Raw genomic sequence first — 26621 nt, 5'->3', positions numbered from 1 at the left:
TTAAATTCTGGTTTGGAGAAAATCTCTTCATTTTCCACCAATTTTCCCCACTGCTGCAAGAGAAACAGCCTGAGCTGCCACTCCTACCTGGACACACTCTTCCAGATCCATTTTTTCAAGCTCATGGCAATTCTAGGAATAAAGAGAATTCCAAACACCCACGGTGAGGGTGAAGTCCAGACAGCAAATATAAATATAAAACCATAAAATATAAACATAATAAATATCAGTAATATAAATACATTCTATTGCAGATATGAAGATAAACAGTATGTGCAGTATATAACATTTATCATATACAACATCTATTTAAATATAAATATTATAAATACAAACACAAAAATATATATAAATACAAATACAAAAATAAATATAAACACAAATAAGAATAAGAATATGAATAGAAATAGAAATTAACCACCACAAAGACAGTTTGCTTTAAAAACTAAGGGGTTTCTCCATGAAATATCACAACTGGAAGGAAAGCTTACGAAGTTTCTGAAGGATAATAAAGGAAATGTCACTCATTTAAGGGGTTTTTTAATCATGGTGAGTAAAGGGAGTTAATTTTAGACAAGCCAGTAAAGTTTATAACTAAAATATTTAACATTTCCTGTGGTTTGGATGCAAATCCTCCCAGGTGTGCAAGCCAGGATGATGCCAAAGATCCCATAAAACTGAATTTTTTCAGGTTCCACCCAAATTCAAAGTTGTCTCAAACCTACTGGGGTTTTTTTTTTGCCATGAAAAGGAAGGAAAAGCAGGAGGGGAAGGAGGAGCAGGGCTCTTACCCTGGCCAGGGTGGTGAAGCCCACGTCGGTCAGCTGGGAACACCGCGCCACTTCCAGTATTCTGCAGGACACAAGGACAGAACCGTGGTGGAGCCCCCAGATCCCAGGAGAGGGCTGGGAATGACCCCTGAGACCCCTCAGAGCCACCCCTGCCCAGGGAGAGCAGCAGGGGACACGGGGATGTCTCCAGCCAGGGATGTCCCCGTGGAGCTGCTCTGGGATCTGCCACCCTCACAAGAAGGAATTCTGATGTTGGAGTTGTGGACGCTGGAATTTTAGATTTCTGTGCTGCCTCTGACCCCCAGGAGAACTCTGCATTTGACCTGAGGCTGTGGAGAAGGCTTCCAAGATGGATCCCATGCTGGGATTGGGGTGTGGAGTTGGTTAAAGTGTGTAACATCACAGGGTGGAAAATCAGAGTTTGGGGGTTTAGAATATAGAAATAAATATGAAGCAAATGGAGGTTTTGGGGTGGAGACAGGTTGTTCTTCACCTTCTTCTTCATGGGTTTGGGTGGTATTTTGTAACTGGACATGAAAATTCCACATTGCAGACTTCGAGTGATCAATTGTTGGGTTAAAAGGGAAAATAATTCAGGTGTTGTTTCTTGATGGGATAGTTTAGCCTTAAAAGGCCTTGTAAGAGATAGCTGGTTAATGAGAGACTGCAGAACTCCCTGCTGTGAGGCTGAGACATCGATAATAAACAATAAACACCCGAGTTTGAACCTGAACCATCATCTCCAGTGCCTTCAATCCTGACCTCGACAGAGGTAGAAAAAAAAAGAAGCCAAAATCTGCCATTCCTCCTCTGGAATTTGGGGTGGGATTTGTCCTGGTTGAGTTTCTGCTCCTCATCCTGGCACCTCTGAAAAGATTCACCCAATCCCAAATTTTCTTCATGGATGCACATGGAGCCTGTGGGCACCACGCTGGGGAGCTCTTTTAAACCCCAAGAATTTGGGGACAGCCCAAAAATCACAACCAACCTGTTCCAAACACCTGGAGAAAAAAGCTCAGAGTGGGAAAACCTTTGGGGGTGAGATGGCTCAGAGAGCAGCTGGAGCCTCTGCTGAGTGTCCCCTGGGGGAAGTGGTGGCAGAACTCACCGGAGGCGTGGGCAGTTCTGTCCCAGGGCATTGAGGATGGCGTCGGTGATGTTGGAGCAGCCAGAAGCACACAGGGACTGCAGCTTGTGGCAGCCCCTGCAGATGGTGATGAGCCCATCGTCTGTGATTTGCTGCCAGGGAAACCACAGCTGCCTCAATCCAGGCAGGATTTGCCTCTCCCAATTCCAAATTCCAGCTCTTTTTTGGCCCAAAATTGTTATGGAAAAGTCTCACCCCAAAATCGTTATGGAGATGTTTCACCCCAAAATCGTTATGGAGATGTTTCACCCCAAAATCGTTATGGAAATGTTTCACCCCCAAAATCATTATGGAGATATTTCACCCCAAAATTGTTACGGAAAAGTTTCACCCCAAAATCGTTATGGAAAAGCAGCAGAGGGAGGATAAATCTTGCTGGATTTGGGAATATTAGGAAAGGGATTTGGAGGGAAATGTTTTGGAGCTGGACCCGGTGAGGGATGGGGGAAGGTGCTGGGAGTCCTGTAGGGCTTTGTAATTCCTGCTTGGAAAGACACAGGGAGTCTGTCCATCCCTGGGTACAGGGAGTCTGTCCATCCCTGTCCCTGGACATGGGGAGCCCATCCAATCCCATCCCTGGAGACGGGGAGCCCATCCATCCCTGTTCCTGTGTCAGACTGTAATGGCACAGACAGAGAGCCCATGCCAAAATGTGTGTTTATGCCAAAAAAAAAAAAAAATCAGTTTTTTGGCATAAACACCCATTTTTGGCACTGCAGAGCTGGCTGAGGACCCTTCTGTGCACAGAAGTGCCTTGGTAGGCTCAGTTCTGCAGGGGAACCAGAGGAGAGGCCTGGCAGCATCAGCCCCGCCTGATGGGAAGGATTTTCCCAGCTCATCCCACAGACAAGTTCAGAGGGAAGAGAGAAACACCCCTGACACAGCAAAGGAGTGGGGGTCAGCGCCCCTGAAGTGCCACCAAGGAGCTGCTGGTGACAAGCGCCCCGTGGGCAGGGGGATGGAGCACATTCCACAAGGGAATCCTGGGCAGTGCCACTCACCAGGCAGGTCTGCAGGTTCAGGGTCACCAGCTCGGGACAGTGGGCACCGATGAACTTGAGGGCCTCGTCCTCCAGCTGGAAGGGAAACCACAGGGATGGGAACTGGGAGCACTGGGATTAAAGCTGGGACAGCAGGGAATGGGGATTTCCTCTGGGGAAAGCAGCACCAGGAGTGCTCCTGCCTTTTACCCCATCAGGAGCACAGCAGCCAGAGGAAAGGACTGCCATGAAACCCCCCCCAGCCCAGATCTGGCCATGGATCACAGTGATCTCCTCCAAAGGATCAGTGGGAAAAGGAAAATCGGGATAAAAAGATTCTCCAGCTCCACAAGTGATTTATTCCCTGTCCCACTCCTCGGGGCTGCAGAACTTCCACCCCAGCACCTGATCTCCAGCACCGTGGGGTTTTTGGAGAAGGGAATAAGCCAAATGCCTGAATTTCCATGCCCACACCCTGAGGAGCAGCAGGACACCCCAGCTGTGCCCGTTTCCCAGCTGTACCTGGGTGCAGCCCTTGAGGGACAGGGCCCGCAGCCCCCCGCAGCCCCGCACCAGCGCCTGGATCCCGTCCTTGGTCACTTGGTCGCACCAGGAGATGATGAGCTGTTCCAGCAGCGGGCATCCCTCGCTGGGGACACACATGGAAAGCTCATTTGCCTCAGGAGAAATCCTGCTCCAAGCCAGAAGCTCTGCTGTTCCCATTTCTGGGAGCCACAGAGCAGCCCCACACCCAGCAGGGCACGCCGGGCAAAGCCCAGCTCCAGAGGGAGGCTCTGGAGGTTGGCTGGAGGATCTCAGAGGTCTTTTCCAGCCTTAATGGTTCTAAAATTCCACGGAAGACCCCTGCTGCCAGCCCCTACCTGAGTGCTTTCAGGGACAGGTTGGTTATGGAGGTGCAGGAAGCCAAATCCAGGTGCCTGAGTTTGGAACAGAACTTGCTGAGGCTGGTGCAGGTGCTGGAAGAGACACACGGGGACACTCCTGCAGTGGGGTCATGGCAGGCCACAGAAATCCCATGGGATGGGCAGGCTGGGCTGAGGAGGGAACCTGGCACGGGTGCCCAGAGCAGCTGGGGCTGCCCCTGGATCCCTGGCAGTGCCCAAGGCCAGGCTGGACGTTGGAGCTTGGAGATCCCTTCCAGCCCAAATCCTTCTGGGATTGCAGAACTTCACAGACCCAGGGATTGCAGATGGAAAAAGGGACTCGGGAGGGGATTTTGGGATTATTTTGGGTGGGGAGGGGCTGGGCTGGAATTCCCAGAGCAGCTGGGGCTGCCCCTGGATCCCTGGCCGTGCCCAAGGCCAGGCTGGGCAGGGTTTGGAGCAGCCTGGGGTGGTAGAAGCTGTCCTGCCACGGCAGGGGTGGGAATGGATGGGATTTAAGGATTTAAGGTCCTTCCCTGTAACCATACTATTTTATGAAAATCCTTTTGTCAGGATTTTCTTCTCCTGAGAAACTAAAAAAACCTCAAAAACAATATAAACCATTAACTATCTGCTACTGTAAAATGCAACAGTACTTCCTTGATTAGTCAATATTAAGTATTTCTACTTAATAACCAAAGATACAACTAATTCAAACTCTCCAGTCAATCACAAGACTTTATTAAGTTTTCCATCCTATTCCTGTCTCACCTTCCAATACATCTTTCTCTGCATTCTTTTATTATAGTTTTAGTGGGGCGTTTTTAATATAATCTATATCATAATATAATAAACCAACCTTCTAAAACATAAAATCAAAATTTCTACGTCTCTCATCCTTATCCTAACGACCCTAAAACCCACACCTTCCAACCCAAACCATTCCATGACCCCATGGAAAAGCCCCCACACCCCCAGGGCTGGCTTTTTTTGGCACCCAGGGAAGTTTTACTCACGCGTCCGTGATCTTGGTGCAACCATTGAGGTTCAACACTTCGATGTTCCTGCAGTTCTGGGCAAAGGTCCTGGGGTGAAGGAAAGGGAAAACATTGGATTTGTCAGGCCATGGGATTGCAGGTGGTTGATAACACGTCAGCATAAAGTTTTACGAACCTGATTAAAGAGGAAAACAGAAAATCGAGAAGGAAGTCAAGAGGAAAACCATGAAAATTTAAAAAATCAAGAAAGGAATCAAGAAAATCAAGAAGGGAATCAGGATGAAAATCAGGATTGAGATCAACAAAAGAATCAAAAAAGAAGAAAATGCAGAAGTTCAAGAAGGAAATAATCAAGAAAAAAGAATCAAGAAAACCATGAAAAAACCCAAGGGAATCAAGAAGGAAATCAGAAATGAAATCAAGAAAGAAGAAAGGGATCAAGAAAGAAGAATCAAGAGAATCAAGAAGAAAATCAAGAAAGAATAAAATAATCCTTTCCATTTATTCCCCAGTAGGGATAAATTCTATAAATCCTCTCAATTTATTCCCCAGTAGGGATAAATTCTATAAACCCTCCCCATTTATTCCTCAGTGGGGACAAATCCTCCCCATTTATTCCCCACTAGGGATAAATTCTCCTCATTTATTCCCCAGTGGGGATAAATCCTCTCCATTCCCCAGTGAGGATAAATTCTCCCCATTTATTCCCTACTAGGGATAAATTCTCCCCAATTATTCCCCAGTGGGGATAAATTCTCCCCATTTATTCCTCAGTGGGGATAAATCCTCCCCATTTATTCCCCAGTGGGGTAAAATTCTATAAATTCTTCCCATTTATTCCTCAGTGGGGTTAAATTCTCCCCATTTATTCCTCAGTGGGGATAAATTCTCCCCAATTATTCCCCACTAGGGATAAATTCTCCCCATTTATTCCTCAGTGGGGAAAAATTCTCCCCATTTATTCCTCAGTGGGGATGAATTTTCCCCATTTATTCCTCAGTGGGGTTAAATTCTATAAATTCTCCCCATTTATTCCCCAGTGGGGATAAATCCTCTCAATTTATTCCCCACTAGGGATAAATCCTCCCCATTTTATTCCCCAGTGGGGACAAATGCTCCCATTTTTCCCAGAGCAATGGCAGTCCTGCCTTTGCAGCCCATTCCAGGGGTACCTTAAGGCGTTGTCCCCCACTCCCAGGCAGCCCCGCAGGCTCAGCTTCCGCAGGAATCCCCCACATCTCTTGGAGATGTTCTCCACCACTCGGCCCTGGGGGAGACACAGGAGCCACGTGAGAACCCCCCGGACCCTCGGGAAGCTGAAGTGAGCATTTTGCACACTGACAACGAATTGTTGTTCAAGGGAAAATGGTGCTTAGGGGGTAAAAATGAATTTTCAGCCTCCATCCCCACTGCTGCTGCAGAATCCACACCCCACGGGTTCAGCTACAACAAAGCAGCTCCAAAGCTGCAGCTTTTAAGGACAATTTGGGCCTTGTCCTTCCCAAATCATCTTCAGTTTCAATTTTTGGTATTAAAGGTACAAATATTTCAGGCCACGATTCAACAGACATTCGGTCCTCATGGTCTGATCTGCGTGCAAGGAGCAGTGGCTTCAATTCTCTTCCATACAAGCAGCAGTTTTCCCAAAAAAAAAGTACTTTTTCTATTAATTTCTGTTTTCAGAACAGACAAAAACTGTTTTCTTTCCATTACAACCTTTAAGTCTTGCCAGGGATAGAGAATCCTGTCCATTTTCAAAAGCTGAATGGATTGCCAAAAAGACTCCCTGAAGCTGAAGAACTGAAATTAATGATTTCTATCTCCGGGGAAGGTAGAAAGGGTTACACTGGGAGTATTAATCCATTCTAGGCTGTAATTACATTTTAACAAGAAAAAAAATGGGTTTGTGTGTCACTTAATTATACCTCAATATCCGTCTGGAAATCAAACAGGTCGATTCGCTGCCAGTTACTGCCATCCAGGGCCAGAACATTCCATGCCTTTAGCAGGGGAAAAAATGGAAATGGTCTGGTTAACATGAAAAAAAATTTAAAAAAAAGGTCAGTGGGGACCTAGTCACAGTTTGTTCCTCTGAGAAACAACATTCTGTCCCAGGTGGGGAAGAAGCAACAGGTGATGGCAGGCAGCAGGAGCACTGGCAGGGAGCTTGGTGCCCTCAAAACTCAGAATTCTGAGTCCCCCAGCCAGGGAAGAGGTGCCCTGGCTGCTTCCACTCCCTTGGGAGGTGCAGGTGTGAGTCAGGAATCTGCACATTCCTGGCTGGAATTTCCTCCCCAGTACCTCAGAGGACACCTGGGCACAGGTGAGTCCCCCCAGGGCACCCCAGAGCTGCAGTGCCAAAGGGTTTGGGTTTTGTTTAAATCACCAAAATCTCCCGTGGCTCCTGCTCCAAAGGAGAGGCAGGAACTCGGAGCTGGTTGCCGTGCCCTGAGCTGATTTTAAAGTTTCAGTTCCATCATCGAGGGGATCTTGTAATGACCAGGAGGCAGCGCTGTGCAAGGGCCAGGTGGAACACAGGGGGATTTCCCCTCCCAAATCCCACCTGCACCGAGCTCCTCCCCAGCAGAGCAGCAATTCCTGGGCAGGAGTTAGCGCAGAGTTACAACAGATGACAGAAGTGAGCATTAATTGAGTTTCTGGGGTTTAAACCTCACTGCTGGTGTTTGTTTTAAGGGCTGGTTATGGCCCTTAAAAGGAGAAAAGCAGTGGGAAATGCCCCAGTGGCTGCATAATTCCATGGGCGGTGCAGGGAACGTTCCAGAACCTTCCTGCACATCCCTGCAGGAACTCCCCGTGCTGTGCCATGGAACAGGAGCTGGGACAGGCCAGGAGAACACCCTGACATTGGCAAGGAATCCCTGACAGCCCAGCGTGGCCAACACTGCTGTGCTGGATCCCAGCTGGGAGCTCCTTCCCTGCACAGCCTGCGTTATTCAGGTGACAACTGCAGTGCCCAGACACCTCACTGGGGAATTTTTAAATGCAATTAACAATGTTGAAGCTTTTTTTTTTTTTTTTTTTTTAATTCTAATGTGTTTAGAGTAATGAAATCAGTCGTGGCTGAGGTTTGCAGCCAGGACTGATGGGTTTGTGCAGGATGGTGAACACAGCACTCCAACACCTTCCCTGGATCACCAGCCTGCCCCTGCTGTGCTGCCTCCCCTGGGAGTTACCAGCCACGGGCAGGAAAAAGCACCTGAATAAATCTGGCAGCTCCAAAAACTGAACCTTCCAGTCCAGCTGGAGGGATTCTCCCAGGCAAATAATCCAAGTTGGGTTTCATTAACTGAAGCCCATGAAGGATAAGAACAACTCCTCAGTCTATTTCCAACCACATCCAAGGAGAAAATGAACTTTCATTGACTGTGCAGCATCTCTGTGAATTAAAATTTCCACCAAAACTCGCAGGATGCCATTTTGGGTTCATCCCACGCTGGGGATTTCAATTAACAATGTTGAAGTGTTTTTTTTTTTTTTTTTTAATTCCAATGTGTTTAGAGCAATGAAATCAGTCGTGGCTGAGGTCTGCAGCCAGGACTGATGGGTTTGTGCAGGTGTCACCCAGGCAGGATGGTGAACACCTTCCCTGGATCACCAGCCTGCCCCTGCTGTGCTGCTTCCCCTGGGAGTTACCAGCCACTGGCAGGAAAAAGCACCTGAATAAATCTGGCAGCTCCAGATAATAATCCAAGTTGGGTTTCATTACCTGAAGCCCATGAAGGATAAAACAACCCCTCACTCTATTTCCGTGCTTACTCCAACTACATCCAAGGAGAAAATGAACTTTCATTGACTGTGCAGGGTCTCTGTGAATTAAAATTTCCACCAAAACTCTCAGGATGCCATTCTGGGCTCATCCCACGCTGGGGGTTTCAGCAGGGTGAGCTCGTTGTAAAACCCAGAATGAGGGGAAAGTTCTGGGCAAAACATCAGCCCCCTCCCCTTTGTAGCTAGGACACTGGAAAATGCTACTCCAGCTTGGAATTCCCCCTCACTGGTGCTATGGGAATTTTCCAGGACTTCCAGGGGACTAAATAACCCCAGCGGAGTGGCACAAAGCTCCCTGGCCCAACCCCCTGGAGAGGGAGGACTGTCACCCAAATCCAGCCCCTTGCTGAAATCCACCAGGAAAGAGGAAGGATCTTACCCTGGAAACTTGAGCACAACGACACAGAGTGACCACATCCAGGAAAGAGAAAATTCTGGAACAGAGATGAGAGATACCTTATAGGTTATTGACATTTAAAACAAAAGGGGATGTGGAAAACAAAGGGGGGAGAGAAAAAAAAAAGGACTGGGACAGCAAAACTTCTTTGTGATTTGGCTGAAAGCTGAACTGTGAAAGGAAGTGCAGAGGCAGCAGCTCCCAAATGGAAACAAAACACGGCCATGGAGCCACTGGGAAGCAGAAAGCTCACACCTTGGAGTGGGTCTGACCCACAGCACTGACTGCTCACCCAGGGACCCCTGCAGGAGCCCCACCCCGAGCCAGCACATGGAGCAGGGAGCTGGGCTGAGTCCACCCACGAGAGAACCCAACACTCCAATATCGTCAGCAACAGCTCCAGAAACGGGCAGTGCCATCCCTCACTACCAGCTCCAGAAACGGGCAGTGCCATCCCTCATGACCAGCTCTGGATCAGGGCAGTGCCATCGCTCACTACCAGCTCCAGAAACGGGCAGTGCCATCCCTCACTACCAGTTCCAGAAACGGGCAGAGACATCCCTCATGACCAGCTCTGGATCAGGGCAGTGCCATCCCTCACCACCAGCTCCCAGAAATGGGCAGTGCCATCCCCCATTACCAGCTCCCAAAAGTAGGCAGTGCCATCCCTCACGACCAGCTCTGGGATCAGGGCAGTGCCATCCCTCACGACCAGCTCTGGGATCAGGGCAGTGCCATTCTTCATTCCCAGCTCCCAGAAATGAGCAGAGCCATCTGTCACTACCAGCTCCCAAAAGTAGGCAGAGCCATCCCTCACGACCAGCTCTGGATCAGGGCAGTGCCATCCCTCACGACCAGCTCTGGATCAGGGCAGTGCCATCCCCATCACCCACTCCGGGATCAGGGCAGTGCCATCCCCATCACCCACTCCAGGATCAGGGCAGTGCCATCCCCATCACCCACTCCGGGATCAGGGCAGTGCCATCCCCATCACCCACTCCGGGATCAGGGCAGTGCCATCCCCATCACCCACTCCAGGATCAGGGCAGTGCCATCCCCATCACCCACTCCGGGATCAGGGCAGTGCCATCCCCATCACCCACTCCAGGATCAGGGCAGTGCCATCCCCATCACCCACTCCAGGATCAGGGCAGTGCCATCCCCCATCACCCACTCCAGACCGGTTCTGGTGCCCAGATCATTCCTGGGTGCCCAGCAGTGAGCCCAGGGAGGATCCCAGCTCTGCTGGCAGGGAGGGCTGGGCCAGCCTGGGGACCAGAAGCTGAGGGTGACCTAACTGTGGCCTGCCAGCACCTGAAGGGGGACAGGGAAGATGGGCAGGGGACATTTCCAAGGGCCTGCAGCGCCAGGACAGGGGGGAATGGGGTTCAACTGCCAGAGGGCAAGGCTGGATGGGACATTGGGAAGACATTCCTCCCTGAGAGGGTGGGGAGGGGCTGGGACAGGTTTCCCAGAGAAGCTGTGGCTGCCCCTGGACGTGTCCCAGGGCTTGGAGCCACCTGGGACAGTGGCAGGGCTAGGAGTGGATGGGCTTTAAGATCCCCTCCAGCCCAAACCATCCCAGGATTTTGCACTTCCACAACTGGCAGAGCCAGATGTGCTCGGCCAGGAGGGACAATGACACTGTGGTCACTCCTGAGTGGCACCCTGGGCCAGGACACACCCAGCCAACAGCCAGGACTGCTGGGTTATTAGTGGGACAAGGGAATGCCACAGCTGAGACTGCCAGGATTGCCCTGGGGATCACATCCCACCCCCAGCTGGAGGTGCAGGAAAGCTCCCAGTGTGCACCAAGCCATCAATAGTGTATAAAATTCCACGGGGAAATTCCATGGGGTTTCAATGGCATTTGATGGTTTATGGTTATTCAAACAATCGTGTCCCAAAACAGACGAGGTCAACTGGAGGGTGGGAGGACATCAAGGTCTCGTTCCCCTCGGGAACAATTCTAAAACCGGAGTTTTTGCAAAGATAATACAAGAGTTCAACCACAATGTGCTTTAATATTTTGATTTAATTATTTTCAACTTGAAGGCCACCCGAAAGAAAAGGCAAATCCTGTCAGCCACAAGCATCCTGAGAAGCAGGGCTGGAAAAAGCCCTTCAGAAACACCAATACTGGGGGAAAAGGGTGTTCCTGATGGAGGGTAAAAGCAGATTATTTATCAGATTAAGACCAATATTGGGGGAAAAGGGTGTTCCTGATGGAGGGTAAAAGCAGATTATTTATTATTATTTATTATTATTTATAATTATTTATTATTTATTGATGCTAAAGGTATCACACAGGAGCACCCAGCTAAATCAGGATGAACACTCCCTCCTGTGCTCATGCCCTTCCCAGGGATGCTCATGGCTCCAAGGAGTTAAGGGGTTAAGATCCAAGGGGTTCCAGGCACTTCTGATCTTAGCAGGAGACAAATCTGACAGTGATGTGCTGGGCCAAAGCTCTGCAGAAGAGCCCAGTGCACTTTAATGCTGTCAGGAATCCCAAATTCTGGATTTCAGAGCACTTCCATCCTCCCTGCCTACAGACAAGGCTCCCCCTGAGCCTGGTGTCGTTTTATTTGATGTCCAAGGGTTTATTCAGCACCATGTCCATGCACAACACCACCAGGAAATGCTGGGAATGAGAGAAGCTGGGGAAAATTCTTACTTTCAAATTCCTGTCGTAGGAGAAAATAAAACTTCACATTCAGTGGGTCACTCACAATGGAAGCTGTCTCTATTTTCATTAAAATTCCCTGCTCCATGGGAATCCCTGACTGTTAGTGATCACCTCATCCCCCTCTCAGGGCTGGAAGATGTGGGATAAACTCTCCTCCACTTCCTGCTCCTCCCCTGGCATCAACAGGGATTCCCCCTGGCCAAAGCCTCACCCCTCTGCCTTCCCCAGCACGGAATCTCAGCTCTGAGGAGCTCCAGGGACTCTCCCAGTGCTCCCTCAGCTTCTCCTGCGCTTGTGGAGACCCTGAGTGGATGATTCAGGAGAACCAGGCTGCAAAAAGGACTTTTCCACAGCAGGCACTCCTTGGTTGTGGATTTTCATCACTGCAGAACTGGATCCAGCTGCTCCCCACGGACCAGGAAGAGCAGCAGGCACCGTGACCCCAGCTGGGAATTCCCCTGCAGCCCCGAGGATGGATTTTCCCTCTCCAAGGAACTGCTGGACAACACTAAAACACCCCAAACCCCACAAACAAGGAATTACTGAGCAACAGCAGAAGGCTGATCAGCACTAATTGAATGATTTTCCCAATTCTGCATTAACAGGCCCAAAGGCACCGTGCTGGAACATTTATTTTTCCACCCAAACAGGATTCCTGTCCTGCTCACGGCTGCCTGCTGAGCCCTTTTACATCTGTCCTTTTATTCTTCAGAGTCCACAGTGGAGAAAATAATCCATAAAATTAACTTTATCATTAAACACTGATCACAGATGAAGGCAGGCTGAGCTTCCCAAACAGGAATTAAATCTGGAATTGCAGCAGATTAAATTGTCTCACTGCAAAGGGACTCCCCGTGTGTTTGATTTTGTCTGAACAGCTCAGCTGTGCACAATTTGGGTAAAACACACTCACTTTGAGCAATTTTCAGGTTTCAAGCCCTTAATCCACTCAGGGGTTTCTAGGACTCCTCACTTTCCCACTGCTGCTGTAATTAGATTAGGGTCAAGACTCATGAAATCCCTGCATGCTGCAAGCTCTGAGGTGAGCCAGCTTAGACCTTCAGCCTTCTAAAATTATCAACAGCAACCTGTGCCAGCAACCCCCCCACCATCCCAGTTCAATCCCAGTTCAGCCCTGCTCCCACCGCTGGCTCTGCTGCCAACTCAGAGCTCCCCACGGGCACAACTCCAGCTCGCCAGGGTGCGGGGATGGCAGAGCCAGCCTGGGCATGAGCTGGGCATGGGCAGAGCAGGGAGCCAAAGCTGCTTAGGCCAGGAGAGAGCTGCACACTGCCTGACCTGCCTGTGACCCAGCAGGAGCAGCTGAGTTCCTGCAGGCTGATCCTGCTGGGGCCAGGCAGGAGCTGTGCGGCACTGGCGGTGCCACCTCCTTCAGCAGGGCGGCAGAGACCACCCCTGCCAGGGAAATGCAAGGAAAAGGGACAGGATGTCTCTCTGGGGACACAACCACAGCTGGAGCCAACAGCGAGCACGGATTCACCTCAGGGAGTCAGTGCCCAGGGAGGAGCTGGGGCAGCCAGGGAAGGAGGGGGCAGTGCAGGGAATTCTGCTTTGGCTCACTGATGTGTGTGTGAAGGTCCAGCCGCCTCCAGAGGTGTCCCCTCCTGGCTCTCAGCTGGCAGGGGACAGGTGCAGCAGTGCCAGGACAGGGATTGGTCACCAGCTGCTGGGGTTGGGGCTGTCCCCTCCCTGGCAGTGCCCAAGGCCAGGCTGGATGGGGTTTGGAGCAGCCTGGGCCAGTGGGAGGTGTCCCTGCCCATGGAACCAGACAATCCCTGAAGTCCCTTCCAACCCAAACCATCCCGGGATTCTGTGACCACCACACCCTGGACAAGCAGGACAGCGTCCCCATGGCAGGTGGGACACAACATGATGTCACTGCATCCCAGACACGGGACAGGGCCATGTCCTCAGGAGCACCCCCCTCCTGGTCCATCCCTGTATTTTTAGGGATAACAAAGGCTGCTGTTCTCCTCTTTCACATCCTCCTCCTCTTTATTTTGCCCAAGTGCAGCTTTCACTCCACACACAGGGGACCCCGAGGCTGTCTGAGAGTGCCCAGAGCGGGGACAGGACTTCACAGAGCAGTGCCCAAACACACCAGCCTTTGTCCTGCACACAGTGACACCCATTTACAGGAGATTCCTGCAGAAAACCCATCCAAGCTTCTCTTTCAAAGGCTGCACTGTCAATGCACAGTAATTAATTTTCACAGTATGCTAACAGTGAATTCCAGCTCTCCAAACCATTACTTATGAGCTTTAAACATTTATCAACTCCTGATTTCCCCTCGGTTCCACCGGATCCTGAACAATTCCCTGCTCTCCAGCAGGTTGGGATGACCAGGGACAGCAGGACACAAGAGGCACAGTGTGGGAACTCAGCCACTCTGGGGCTTGTCCTGATGCAATTCCCTGCTCCTTGCAGGACCTTCCCTCCTTCCTGCCACAAATCCTGCTCCAATTGTCCAGCAGCGTTCATGGAATCAGGGAATGGCTTGGGAGGGACCTTAAAGCTCATCCAGTGCCACCCCTGCCACGGGTAGGGACACTTCCCACTATCCCAGGTGGCTCCAAACCCCGTCCAGCCTGGCACTGGACTCTTCCAGGGATGGGGCAGCCCCAGCTCCAGCAGGTGGTGACCAATCCCTGTCCTGGCACTGCTGCTCCAGCTCTGTCCCCTGCCAGCTGAGAGCCAGGAGGGGACACCTCTGGAGGTGGCTGGACCTTCACACACACAGCAGTGAGCCAAACCTCAGCTCCTGGCTCCACTCAGGATGATTCCACTTCCATCTGTCAGAAGCATCACCCAGTTCCAAGGAAGGTTCTGCTCCTGGGATCCCCATGCCCCCACACTTCTCCTTCCCCTGAAATCCACGCAAAATCCCATTTACATTCCACCACCCAACCTTTTCCTCCCTACCCCGTTCCCCACACTCCCAGTGCCACACAGACTCTCTGCCTCACCCATCAGGGCTCTTCACAACCTGTCCCCAACCTACCCCTGCCTCGTCACCTCAGCACAGGGAAAAAGCCCAGGTTTGTTGTATCTGCTCCCATCAGAAAAAGAAAATCATCTCAGAAAATCCAGAAAGACAATTTTTTGCCACTCTTTTGCTGCTCCACATCCCAGCCACGGCTCAGGACAAGCACAGCAGCTGCCACCTGCAAATCCCTGTGCAAACTCCTCCTGTGGAGGTTGGGACTCCATCCTGCTCCTCATTCCCAGGTCCCAGGTTTTGGTTTCACACAGGGATCTCCACATCCGTGGACAATCATTTCCCAGGCCCCAATCCCAAATATCCACCCTGGCAGCAGGGAGGGCTCTAACAGCCACACACTGAGCTCTGGGGTGAGGATACTGGAATAAAAGAGATGGGATCAGAGGGGAAACAGCAATGGAATGAAGTGGGAAACAGCAACTGAATCGGGTGGGAAATGCCCATGGAATGAAGTGGGAAATGCCCACGGAACCGGGTGGGAAATGCCTTGCCAGGGCAGCCAGTGCTGAAAATTAAACAGCCATCCCTTTTCCCTGCTCCTTTCATTGCAGCAGTGAGGCAGCAGCACTTCCCTGGGTCACACTCCCCTCCCCACAGACTGCACTGTCACCGAGTGTTGACAGAACCAGTTTCTTGCAGTGTAAGAACGTTGTTGCTGTTAATAATTCAAGCTTCCTCCTGCCTCTGCTTTTCCCATTTCCAGCCCAACACCTGAGCTCAAAGCACTGAAACTCAGCTCTACTTCCAGAGCCCAAAATGAGGGACAAGCACCCCCACACTCCCTTCCTGCTTCCCACAGGGTAGAATTATCCACAGAGACCCTAAAGGACTTTGAAACCCTAAAAATCCACCAAGTCTGATCTGTTTGGTGTTTGCCAATGGGACCATCCTGAAGGACTTTGAAACCCCAAGAATCCACCAAGTCTGACCTGTTTGGTGTGTGCCAACAGGACCATCCTGCCAGGATGAACATCTGGCTCCTATTGACAAGGGACAGGACAAAGTCCACTCGAGTGTAACTGGAGCAGAGGGATTCACTTTTGCTTTCACCTCAACCCCTCAGAGAAGCAGAATCCTGTTCTCCACATCAGCCCATCCCCAGCAGGAGGATTAATGAGAGAATCCTCACTCCTCCACTCACCAAACAGGCAACCAGCAAATCAACCCAGCACTGAAAACCCCAAAAATGGATCCCACTTAGCACAAACTGCTGCCACAGACCTTTGGCCTGCCTCTGTTTGCCTCTGGCTTTATGAGTGACCTGATCCAAGCTCATGATTTGGGAGCACGGCAGCAAAATCCTGGATGCAAGTAACAACCCACCGGTGTCCAGGGAGGACTCACCGAAGCAGCAGCTCTTTGGGCAGTTTTTTGTTGATGGCAGCTTCATCGTTGTTTGAGAACATCTGCAAACACAAAAAATGGCACAATTTAGCTCCAAATCCAGGGAACAAACCCTGCATGACCTCAGGGAAGAAGTGGTTGGTTATAATAAGGTTGTTTCCAGATATCTGGATCAGGAAATTCCTAACTTTGTGCTGCAGCTTTCCAGGTCCTGGACTACAGCTGGATGGAGCACTACATCAAAATATTTTACAACATGGTGCAAAGATGCTCTGTAAATTGAGAGATGAAATATAAACTGAGATTTGCAGCTGTTCCAGTGAAGTAAATGATGATCAGGATGTGCTGGTGAGCTGGCACTGACTGGAGAGGCTCCCTCAGCACTTTGGGGGGTGCACCAAGGCACGGACACATCAAAACTGGGAGGTTTCACAGACCAAACATCTGGCCAAGGGGCTGCAGGGGAGAGAAAGAGGGGCCCAGCAGCCCAAATATCCACCAAACAGAGCAGGAAGGTGCAGCTGCAGCAGGGCTGGTTTCTGTGATGGAAAAGGTGCCCCAGAATGTTCTCCCAGTCCTCAGGAGCTCTGGGACAAACAGGACTGCTTTTAAAAGCACCGAGAATGGTTTAAAGGCAGTTGAGATCTTTGGTGCTGCACCAGGAGGAGGGATAATGCTGGGAAAGCTCCGTGCTCTGCCAAGGCAACGAGGCCAGAGCTGGTTCTTGGATCCCTCCAAACCCAGGGACAACACCCGGTGCACCAAGGAGTCCCAAGGAAATCAGAGAGAAAAGCCTCACAAGAAGAATCTAAATAAAAACAGCTCTAAGATTTAGTATTGTCTTGCCATGGGGAAAATCCAGCACCTGCCAAATATCCTGTCCCTGAGCATGGATCCATCACACCCCAAATATCCTGTCCCAGAGCATGGATCCATCACACCCCAAATATCCTGTCCCTGAGCATGGATCCAATCCCATCACACCCCAAATATCCTGTCCCTGAGCATGGATCCAATCCCATCACACCCCAAATATCCTGTCCCTGAGCATGGATCCAATCCCATCACACCCCAAATATCCTGTCCCTGAGCATGGATCCAATCCCATCACACCCCAAATATCCTGTCCCTGAGCATGGATCCATCACACCCCAAATATCCTGTCCCTGAGCATGGATCCATCACACCCCAAATATCCTGTCCCTGAGCACGGATCCATCACACCCCAAATATCCTGTCCCAGAGCATGGATCCATCACACCCCAAATATCCTGTCCCTGAGCATGGATCCAATCCCATCACACCCCAAATATCCTGTCCCTGAGCATGGATCCAATCCCATCACACCCCAAATATCCTGTCCCTGAGCATGGATCCAATCCCATCACACCCCAAATATCCTGTCCCTGAGCATGGATCCAATCCCATCACATCCCAAATATCCTGTCCCAGAGCACGGATCCAATCCCACCACAGCTTAACCTGAAATCCAGTGTGAAAATCCGATGTGCTGCCACTGAGTGGCCCTTTAAACGCTCCATTTGGTGATGGAAAGCTGGGAATTGAGGAACACCATCCCCCCAGAGAACAGCAAACCCCAGGGTTTCAGAGTCACAGGCTGTGCTCCCAAATCCCAGCTTCCTTTTGAACTATCCCAAGACACCAGAGCACGGTGCTGGAGTGGGAGCTCTCAAACTTCCATCCCAAAATGCCAGCCAGCAGAAGCACTGCTCCCCCCCAGACCCTTTTACCACTTCCCACCAGGAATATCACAAGTCCTGAGCAGAAAGCAGACCGGCAGCTCTCAGCCCAATTAGCTGCTAATTAAATGGAGCTTTTGCCATTCCCAGCTCACACAGCTCCCAGGGCTCTTCCCTCCCACCTCCAGGGGACTCTGGAGCCACAGTGGGTGGGGACAGACATTCCCAAGGCTGGGAGAGCAGCACCTGCACATCTGGGACAGGACCAGCTAATTAAATTGATTAGTTGATTGATTAGGAGATGGAGGAAATCGTGGAGGGAGCTCTAATGGAGGAGGAATGCAGAGGAATTATTCATGGGGAAAAGAGATGTGATTCCTTTCCCACCACTGCCCAGACCTCAAATCAGGACTCTCCTCCCAAAAAAAGGATCAGAGAAATCAAAAAAGCAACCAGAGAGCAGGAACAGACTTCCAGAAAGGAACCAGAACAGAACAAGGGCAGGAAGGGTTAAAACAAAGATTCCAGAAGCAGCCAGGAGCCTCCTCTGCCTGATCCCAGGGAACTCTGCCCATCAAACCCCCCCCCGGCAGGAAAATCTCACCTCAGTCCCAGCACAAATCCCATCCCCAGCCTGCTTTCTGCAGGAGTTTCCCTTTGACCAGCACTAATCTAAAGGAATGTTTGTTTTTTTGTCTTACTAAAAATAGTCCTTGGACTTAAACCCTGCCGGGGCCCAGGCAAGATGGGCTCCAGGGGAGAACCTCAGCTCTGGAATTCCCCCTCCCTGGAGCCCTGGCAAGAGCCAGGATGCATCTCCAGACCTATTTTCTCCAGCATTCCTTCAGATGGGTGAAAAGAGGCTGGCATTGGGATTTTGCTAAGTCATGGCAGCACGTACAGCTAAATATACCCCGGACATGGGGACCTTCTGGCAAGTCCATACAAAAATAAAGCTCTGAAAAAATGCTTGAGGCTATTCTAGACTTCCAGGCTTTCAAAATGCTTCAAAGGATAAAAAAAACCAAAATGCCCCAAGTTTGCTTCTCCTAACATCTCTTCTATCTTCTTTAATACCAGGTGTTGTCCAAAGGAAGAAATTATTCTGGACAGGGCACAGAAAATCACATTTTTCTTGTGTGTAAATTTTCAATTCTGTGCCAAACACAGAATCCTCCAGCAAGGAGCAACTCTGCTGCTGTGTGAGGCCATATGGGATTTTTGAGAAGAAATTCCTCCTTGTGAGGGTGGGGAGGGGCTGGGATGGAATTCCCAGAGCAGCTGGGGCTGCCCCTGGATCCCTGGCAGTGCCCAAGGCCAGGCTGGACGTTGGAGCTTGGAGGTCCCTTCCAGCCCAAATCCTTCTGGGATTGCAGAACTTCACAGACCCAGGGATTGCAGATGGAGAAAGGGACTCGGGAGGGGATTTTGGGAAGATTTTGGGTGGGGAGGGGCTGGGCTGGAATTCCCAGAGCAGCTGGGGCTGCCCCTGGATCCCTGGCTAGGCTGGACAGGGCCTTGGGACAGTGGGAGGTGTCCCTGCCATGGCAGGGTGGCACTGGATGGGATTTAAGGTCCAACTCAAACCAGACTGAAATTCTATGGAATTAAGGAAGTTTATTAAAACAGATGGGTAAAAGCTGTGGGAAATAATAACAAAGGTAAGAAGAGCTCCAGAAAGCTGCAAAAGCAGGCCTTGGAAACAGAAAGAACAGAAAACTAGAGCTAGCAGCAGCTGCCAAGCCTGAAATAGAAAAAGTTACAATGGTACAGCAAGCAAGGACATGAAACTCTGGAATTAAGGAAGTTTATGAAAACAGACGGACAAAAGTGACCAAAAGGCAGAGCTCTCCCAGCCTCACACTCAGCACAACATGCAACTGGCCATTTCCTTTGAAAACCCTTCCTCTGCCCCGAGAACACCCAAAATGTGCCAAAGTGGCTGCACCCATGTGCTCTGAGCAGGGCTGGCTCCCACACTGCCCCGCCCACAGAGCTGCTGCTCAGGCCTCGGTGACACCAGGGCTCTGTCACCCTGCCCTGGGACAGCTGGCAGTGGCTGCGTGTCCCTGCACAGGAGGACGTGGACAGCAGCTGGGCCAGGGGGGTGAACAGCTCCAGCACAAAGCACAGCTCGGTGGCGTTATTGCTGCCACTCGTTTGGGGTGGCAGTGCCACAGAGCAGGCTCCAAAACCCACGGCAGCACTTGGCTCATGGAATCACAGATGGGTTTGGGTGGCAAGGGACCCTAAAGGCCACCCAGTGCCACTCCTGCCATGGGCAGGGACAGCTGCCACCATCCCAGGGTGCTGCACGCCCTGTCCAGCCTGGCCTTGGGCACTTCCAAGTGAGCCCAAACCCTCCCTGGAAAAGCCCCAGACCCCCTCTGGAAAAGCCCCAAACCCCCCCTGGAAAAGCCATTCCAAGGCCTCAGCATCCTCACAGGGAGGAATTTTTCCCTGACATCCAACCCAGCCCTGCTTTATCAGTTTGAAGCCATTCCCCTCGTCCTGCCCCTGGAATTCCTGGTGGAATTTCAGAAGCCGGCACAGGGTCAGCTCTGAATCCAAACGCTCGAAAGCAGAAAATTCAAAGCTCAGTGGAGAAAAAAGGATGAAGATAACTCGGAGCTTTAGGGAATTAGTGGCTGCAAGGTTAGAGGAGGCACCTGGGTGGGTTGTGACAGCAAGAGACAGAATTATCCACCTCGACGTTCACTCCAGGGAAAAAGCAGCAGCTCTGGCACCTCTGGAGAGCCTGAGGCTGCCTGGGAAGCACCAACACAGCACAAGGGCACCACAGAGAGGGGAAGGACAGCAAGGGGACACCCAGGGGGGAAGGTGACACCCATTTCTGTACAAAACCAACCAAGAGACACCCACAGAGGCAGGCAGGAAATAAAAGGTAGAAACATTCCCAGAAACACAAGCAACAAAGTGCTGCACGCCTCTATGCTGAGGAAACCTCATAGCAAAGAAACAATGAAGAATTTAAAATCATAATCGATTAAATATTAGTAAATATTCTGATTTTAAACCCCCCCCAACTTGCTTCTTTTTGGGACAGAAACCGTGTAGGATGACAAAGTTGTGGGTAAGGGTGTGCTGAGGATGAAAGTGCAGCTGCTGTGAGGCCTGGAGCTCACTGCCCTCATGGGCCCCCTCTAACTCAGGATATTCCAGGGCTCTGTGAGCCCTCGTCCACGAGGAAATGCTGGCCAGACCCTCCACAACTGCACATAACCACAGGAAATTCAGCAATTCAAAGCAAGCCAGAAAACAGGCTGCAATTATTAATTATTAGAGAGCAAATCATGCGCTCTGGAAACGAGTTTGAGGTTGGGAAAGGTGGGGGATCAAGCACTGATGGCAGAAATTCAGGATTACATCCACAGCTTGAATATTTTGGAGTTTACAGCCCACTCAGTTTGTATCAAGACACTTTAGAGATGAACCTTCTGAGCTCCAGAAGTCTTTTCTGTTCTGAAAGCTCAGTGTGAATTTCTGGAGTTTAAACTCTGACTCTGAGATGCACTGGGAGGTTTCTCCAGCTGTAAGACTGCTGGCTCCCAGCCCAAATTCCAGGATTTCTGGTAGAATTTGATCTGTCATGGTCCACACGGAGATGAACAATCCCAGGACAGTCACTGACACAAGACAAGAGTCACAGCAAACCTCACCCACAACCCCAGTCTAGTGCAAACAGCTGAGCACCAACCACAAAACAACAGGAAAAATGTGGAATTCACTCAGCATTTCCTTTGGAAAAGCTCAGTGAAGCTCTGAGACAACTTCTTACAAGCCTGCTCAGTATGTACTGACACCTTGACTCGAGTTCTGCTCATCTGGGGAGAAAATTCCACCGCTGTGACAAAGCTCAAACAACAGAGACACGAGAGACATCAGCTGCCTTCCCTGGGCAGGATTTTGGGAAGCAGCAGCTGGAGCAGGCTGAGCTGCCTTCCTGGAGGCAAAGAAAATATTACACTGCACAGATAAGTCACAGTGAAGTGACAGAGAAATCCAAGGGCTCCTCAGAGGACGCCATCCAAAGAATGAAGTTGTTTACATCCACAAGCAGCTCCCACCGAGGGAATTTTCCCTCCGGCCTGTGCTCACACAGGGAATTTTATTTATTTTATTTAAAAACCCATCCGGTTGAATCTGCATGAAGTCTCCAAGGCAATGGCTGGCTGCTGGATGAGGCAGGGCTGTCACAGGCTCCGGTGTGGCCGTGGGGATGCTCTGTCAGGATCAGGAGGGACAGGAAAGCAAGCGCTGCCCTCCTGCCCCGGCCACGCTCGCCCCTCTGGCTCCAAACCAGAGCTCTGCTCAGGCAAAATCCTGACTAAGCAGGACAAACAGAAATAAACCCCGGGCAAAAAGGCTGATTACAGGCTTAATATTCCTAAAAATAGCTGCATAGGCAGGGGGCTGCATGGGCTGCTTGGTTGGGGAAGTTTAAATTCCTGCTGGGATGGAGGAGCGACCTGAGCCCAGCCTGCATTTGGGACACATTAAATAAAGAGCATTTTTTGAACCAGCAGTGATCCAGACCTCAGTCAAAGCCTACAGGAATGGAGCCCAGGACGAAGCTCTCCCTGCTGCACATCTCAGTGCAGGAAGTGCCCTGGAGGGAAATCCCTCAGTGCTGCTGCTTCCAGAAAGGAAAACTCCACAGGCACAGGTGAGATACCAAAACCCCGACCCAAAATGTGCTGGGATTCTGCAAAAGCACTTTGCCAGGGCCAACATCACCAAACCCATTCACACAACTCCTGCCAGAGGGAGAAGAGAATCCTATTTGGGGCAAAAATAGCAATAAAAATGCGGGACACCAGCGCTGTCTCTCGGGTCACACAGGCTGAGGAGCAAAAGCCATTTTCCTGGTGGACCCTCTCTCCAGTCTCCCTGGGGCCTGGGCCAAGCCCCAACTGATTTTTGCTTCCCAAACCCCTCTACTCAGGCCACAGCAGCAGCACAGTGGGGTGTGAAACACAACTCCCATTTCAGCTGCCACGTGTCCACACCCCACTGAAAGGGATCCCCTCCAGAATATGCTGCCAGCTACATTCGGCCTCTTTTTGTTCACCTGTTTTGTTCTCCTCCTCCAGTCCTGGCTGCCAGACAGCTCTCCCCACACCAAGCACCCCAAAGGCCTCCCTGTGCTCAGCTGGAACCCCAACCCCAGCCCCGAGTTACCCGAGGGCCACCGGCGGCATCCGAGCGGCTCCTCCCGGGTGGCCCTGGCAGGAGCTGGAGCAGCCTGGGCACAGCTCAGGGAGGCAGCAGCTCGCCCTTAATCAGCTCTGGCGTTTGAATTTTTAATTCCCCACCAGCTGTACCTGGAGCTGAATGAGAAAACACCTCCCCGGCGTCAGACACGGCTGGGCAGCACCGACCCCATCCCTGCCGCCAGGGCTGCTCCAACCCCAGCTCCCCACAGGTGACACCTGAGGTGACACCTGAGGTGGCCCAGCACCAGATTCTGATGGAAAAACGCTGCTGCTTTCTCACACACACCTGCCAAGGTTTGAAATACACAGCCCTGCCCATAAGAACAACATCCAGACCCAAAAAAGAAGAGTATAAATAAGACACAGATTTCCTGACTTCCCCAGGACAGCCCGTGGCACAGTCCCTGCCCACAAAACACCCACTGCCAGCATTTCTTTTTGTCTTTTTACCAGCTCATTTTAGCAGGGCAACAATTTACTACAAACACACTTAGAATGGATTAAAAAAGAAAAAAATCAAACTCAAAAACCGAGCCATGATTCAGTATTTTCAGCCTGAAGCCAAGACTTACCCAGCTCTCTGAGGCTCATCACAATTCAAATAAGCTGCTCTGATAAATTATAGTTCTGCCCCTCCCCAGCACCTGCAATTCTGTTATTATTCCTGGTAATATTACCATTATTACTATTATTATTATTGGTAATAAGGTGTTTTTTTCACTGCTGGGTTTGTATCCAGCTATTATGTAAGAAAATGCTGGGATCATTGGCATAAATATTGGGAAATAAAGTCAGATGATGGTGACAAATAAAAAAAAAACCACCTGAGCTGAGGTGGGAAGGGCACGGGGGGAATTTGTCACAAAGAGAACTGTGGGATCAGGCAGGGATGCCCAAACCCCAATAAGGGGGGGCTGGCTCCTCCTCAGGGCCGTGCAGATCCAGGTTTCACCCCGGACCAGGGAGGAGAAAACCCTCCCAGGGCCGCCTTTCCCAATGCTGTGACTCAAAGGAAGCTGGCAGCCAGCACAAACAGTAATTACTGCAGAGTCCCAGCCCCAATTAACCACGGTGTCCCCAAGAAATGGCATGTGCCCTGGGTGCCAGCCCCGAGCCCCTTCCCCGCCACGCAGGCACAGCCCCTGTCCCCAGGGCCACCTCTGCCCCCAAAATGTCCCTTGTAGGAGCTGCTCCAACCAGCAGCTGGCAGGGAAGTGACCCCAGGGATCCCTGGGCTGCTCATCCCCAGAAGCAGCCAGGAAACCCTCCATGGAGTCAGACACGAAATCATGGAATGGTTTGGGTTGGGGGAACCTTCAGGATCATCCAGTGCCACCCCTGCCATGGCAGGGACACCTCCCACTGTCCCAGGCTGCTCCAGCCTGGCCTGGGACACTGCCAGGGATCCAGGGGCAGCCCCAGCTGCTCTGGGAATTCCAGCCCAGCCCCTCCCCACCCTCACAGGGAGGAATTCCTTCCCAATACCCAAATGTCTCTTCTTTTAGTTTAAAACCCTCCCCTTTTTCCTTATCATGGGAAAAGTCCTGTACCCCTGCTGGGGGCTGGAACTGGATGAGCTTTAAGGCCCTTCCAAGCCAAAATGTGCAGGGATTCTGTAAAAGCACTTTGCCAGGGCCAACAGCCCCAGCGCCACCCAACCCCTGCCAGAGGGAGAAGGAAGTGAATCCTATCTGGGGCAAAAATAGCAATAAAAATAAAAATAAAAACAATACTGGGACACCAGAGCTGCCTGTCAGGTCACACAGGCTGAGGACAAAAGCCATTTTCCTGGTGGACCCTCCCCAGTCTCCCTGGGCCAAGCCCCTTTTGTACGACCCATTTTTGCCCCAAATCTCCCCAAATCCCTCTTCCCTCTGCTCAAGCCACAGCAGCAGCACATGGGGGTGTGAAGCACAACTTGTGGTTTCCATCTCTTCCCATCTCATCACTTCAACCACCACTCTGAACCAAAGACATTCCCAGTTTGTTATTATTCACCTGCCCAAACGCAGCCCTGGTTTAAAAAGTGTTACGTGTGACGTGGCACGACACCGAAATTAAAAATAAATGAGGGTGGAGGAGTGAACAGGAATATGGAAAATCCATCAGCTGGGACACCCCCCTCTCCCAAAATCTTTATTTTTTACAGGAACCACATTGTTAGATACCATCAAAAAATAAACCTGCTGCAGCTGTGCCACCTCAGGTGTTCCCTGGGTTATGTCACCAACAGTTTCTCTTCCCATACAAAATCAGATTCCACGGCGTTACATCAGTTCTTTCAAGGAGAGTCAGAGCGAAGCTTTCCCTGCTCCCTGCCCTGTTTGTGTCCCTCTGTTTGCACAACCTCCACTCCTCGGAACAGCAAAGCCCCAGCTGGGAGCACAAGGAGCAGGAAAGGGAGCAGGGAGAGCCCCAAAAGGATCAGCCCTAAAGAGCCGAACCCCCTGAAAATATAGCAAGAGCGTTTCAGAGGCAGGAACGCAGCAGATTCCAGAATGGGATTAGGGTCAGGGAGATGATTCAATTTCTGAACACAGACAGGATTCATTATTAGAAGGCAACTCGATTTTGGAGCATTTGAAGTTTCCCATTTTGCATCCAGCTCAGCTCGTTTCACATTTCCACGGCTGAACAGGAGCTGGGAACGACAGGAGCTCAGAAAGGTCAGGATTCCCTCACACGAGGGCTGAATCCAGCACAGAAACGCCACGGATCGACGCATTTCTCAGGCTCACAAGGCTCACCACAGACTCTCATGCCTCAGAGACGTCCCTGGAGTTGCCAAAATTCCATTTCTACCAGGACAAACTGCCCCAAGGACACCCCCGCTTGACCGCCAGGAGCAGCTCCCTGCAGGCTTTGGAGAGGAAGCTGGAAAGGATGGAGCTGTTTGTGTGCTGCTGGTTTTGAGGGTGCAGAGGAGACTACACGGATGGTTCTCAGAAGAAGAAAAACCACTGGAATTATTTCATCCTGACAAGGTGGATGAGGGAAACCCAGGAGAGCTGCAGGTGACACCCCAGGGTGCGGGAATACAAAGAAGAGAACTTGGGCCTTGGCAGATGAGTCCTCCAGAGCACCAGGAGTCACTCGGAAGCACCAGGAGATGCCTCCCCTCCTCCCTGCTGTTATTTGGCTGCTCTTCATCAGGCAGGAAGCTGAGAATTCCCAAATAAAAGCATGGATTGGGATCAGCTGGGGCACGTTCCACGTGAGCCCGACAGCGCAGAGGATCAGGAGTCAATGTGGGTAATGTTTTCCCTTTTTGTTTGCTTTGCTGCACTAAGTGGTGATTTTCTCCGTGGTGGCCACACCTCCTGCAAAGGGACTAATCCCGATATGCTCCATGGCACTCCCAGGAACAAGAGAATTCCACTCTTCCTGGGATCACAAACCCACCCAAGTGGAGGAGCTCTGCCCATATTTTATTCCTACAGAAAGGAATTATTATTATTAACCCCCCTGACGGCCGGATTTGTGAATTACCCAACAACAAAGGCTCAGGAATCTGTTTACGTGGCTCCACTAAAGACAATAAACCAAGAGCAAACCCAAGCCAGCCTCCCCCTCCGCGGCTCACCCCTTATTCCAAGCCTGAAACAGACACAATATATCAGTCACAGCCCCAGATCGGGCTGTT

At 50.9% G+C, this 26621-nt stretch overlaps 1 protein-coding gene across 5 annotated transcripts in view; it reads right to left on the bottom strand.

The window, feature by feature from the left end:
• The window catches only part of FBXL20 (F-box and leucine rich repeat protein 20), a 38901-nt gene that overhangs the window by 6529 nt on the left and 5751 nt on the right, over positions 1 to 26621 (bottom strand). For 3 of the 5 annotated variants that reach the window (XM_038162862.1, XM_038162861.1, XM_038162863.1), the window contains exons 2-12: positions 16042 to 16103; positions 8969 to 9023; positions 6726 to 6800; positions 5973 to 6067; positions 4819 to 4887; positions 3800 to 3895; positions 3441 to 3567; positions 2940 to 3014; positions 1900 to 2030; positions 792 to 852; positions 88 to 132 (exon numbers count right to left, since the gene is read on the bottom strand). In XM_038162862.1, the coding sequence (XP_038018790.1) occupies positions 88 to 132; positions 792 to 852; positions 1900 to 2030; positions 2940 to 3014; positions 3441 to 3567; positions 3800 to 3895; positions 4819 to 4887; positions 5973 to 6067; positions 6726 to 6800; positions 8969 to 9023; positions 16042 to 16103 (891 nt within the window). Of the gene's footprint in view, positions 1 to 87; positions 133 to 791; positions 853 to 1899; positions 2031 to 2939; positions 3015 to 3440; positions 3568 to 3799; positions 3896 to 4818; positions 4888 to 5972; positions 6068 to 6725; positions 6801 to 8968; positions 9024 to 16041; positions 16104 to 18345; positions 18369 to 22943; positions 24301 to 26621 lie in introns of those variants that run through there. The other 2 variants (XM_038162865.1, XM_038162864.1) reach the window with 2 other exon arrangements.

The sequence above is a fragment of the Motacilla alba genome, chromosome 27, assembly GCF_015832195.1.
Source record: "Motacilla alba alba isolate MOTALB_02 chromosome 27, Motacilla_alba_V1.0_pri, whole genome shotgun sequence".
NCBI lineage: Eukaryota > Metazoa > Chordata > Aves > Passeriformes > Motacillidae > Motacilla > Motacilla alba.
The sequence above is the reverse complement of the archived record's forward strand: the minus strand, read 5'-3'. Positions and strand labels throughout refer to the sequence as shown.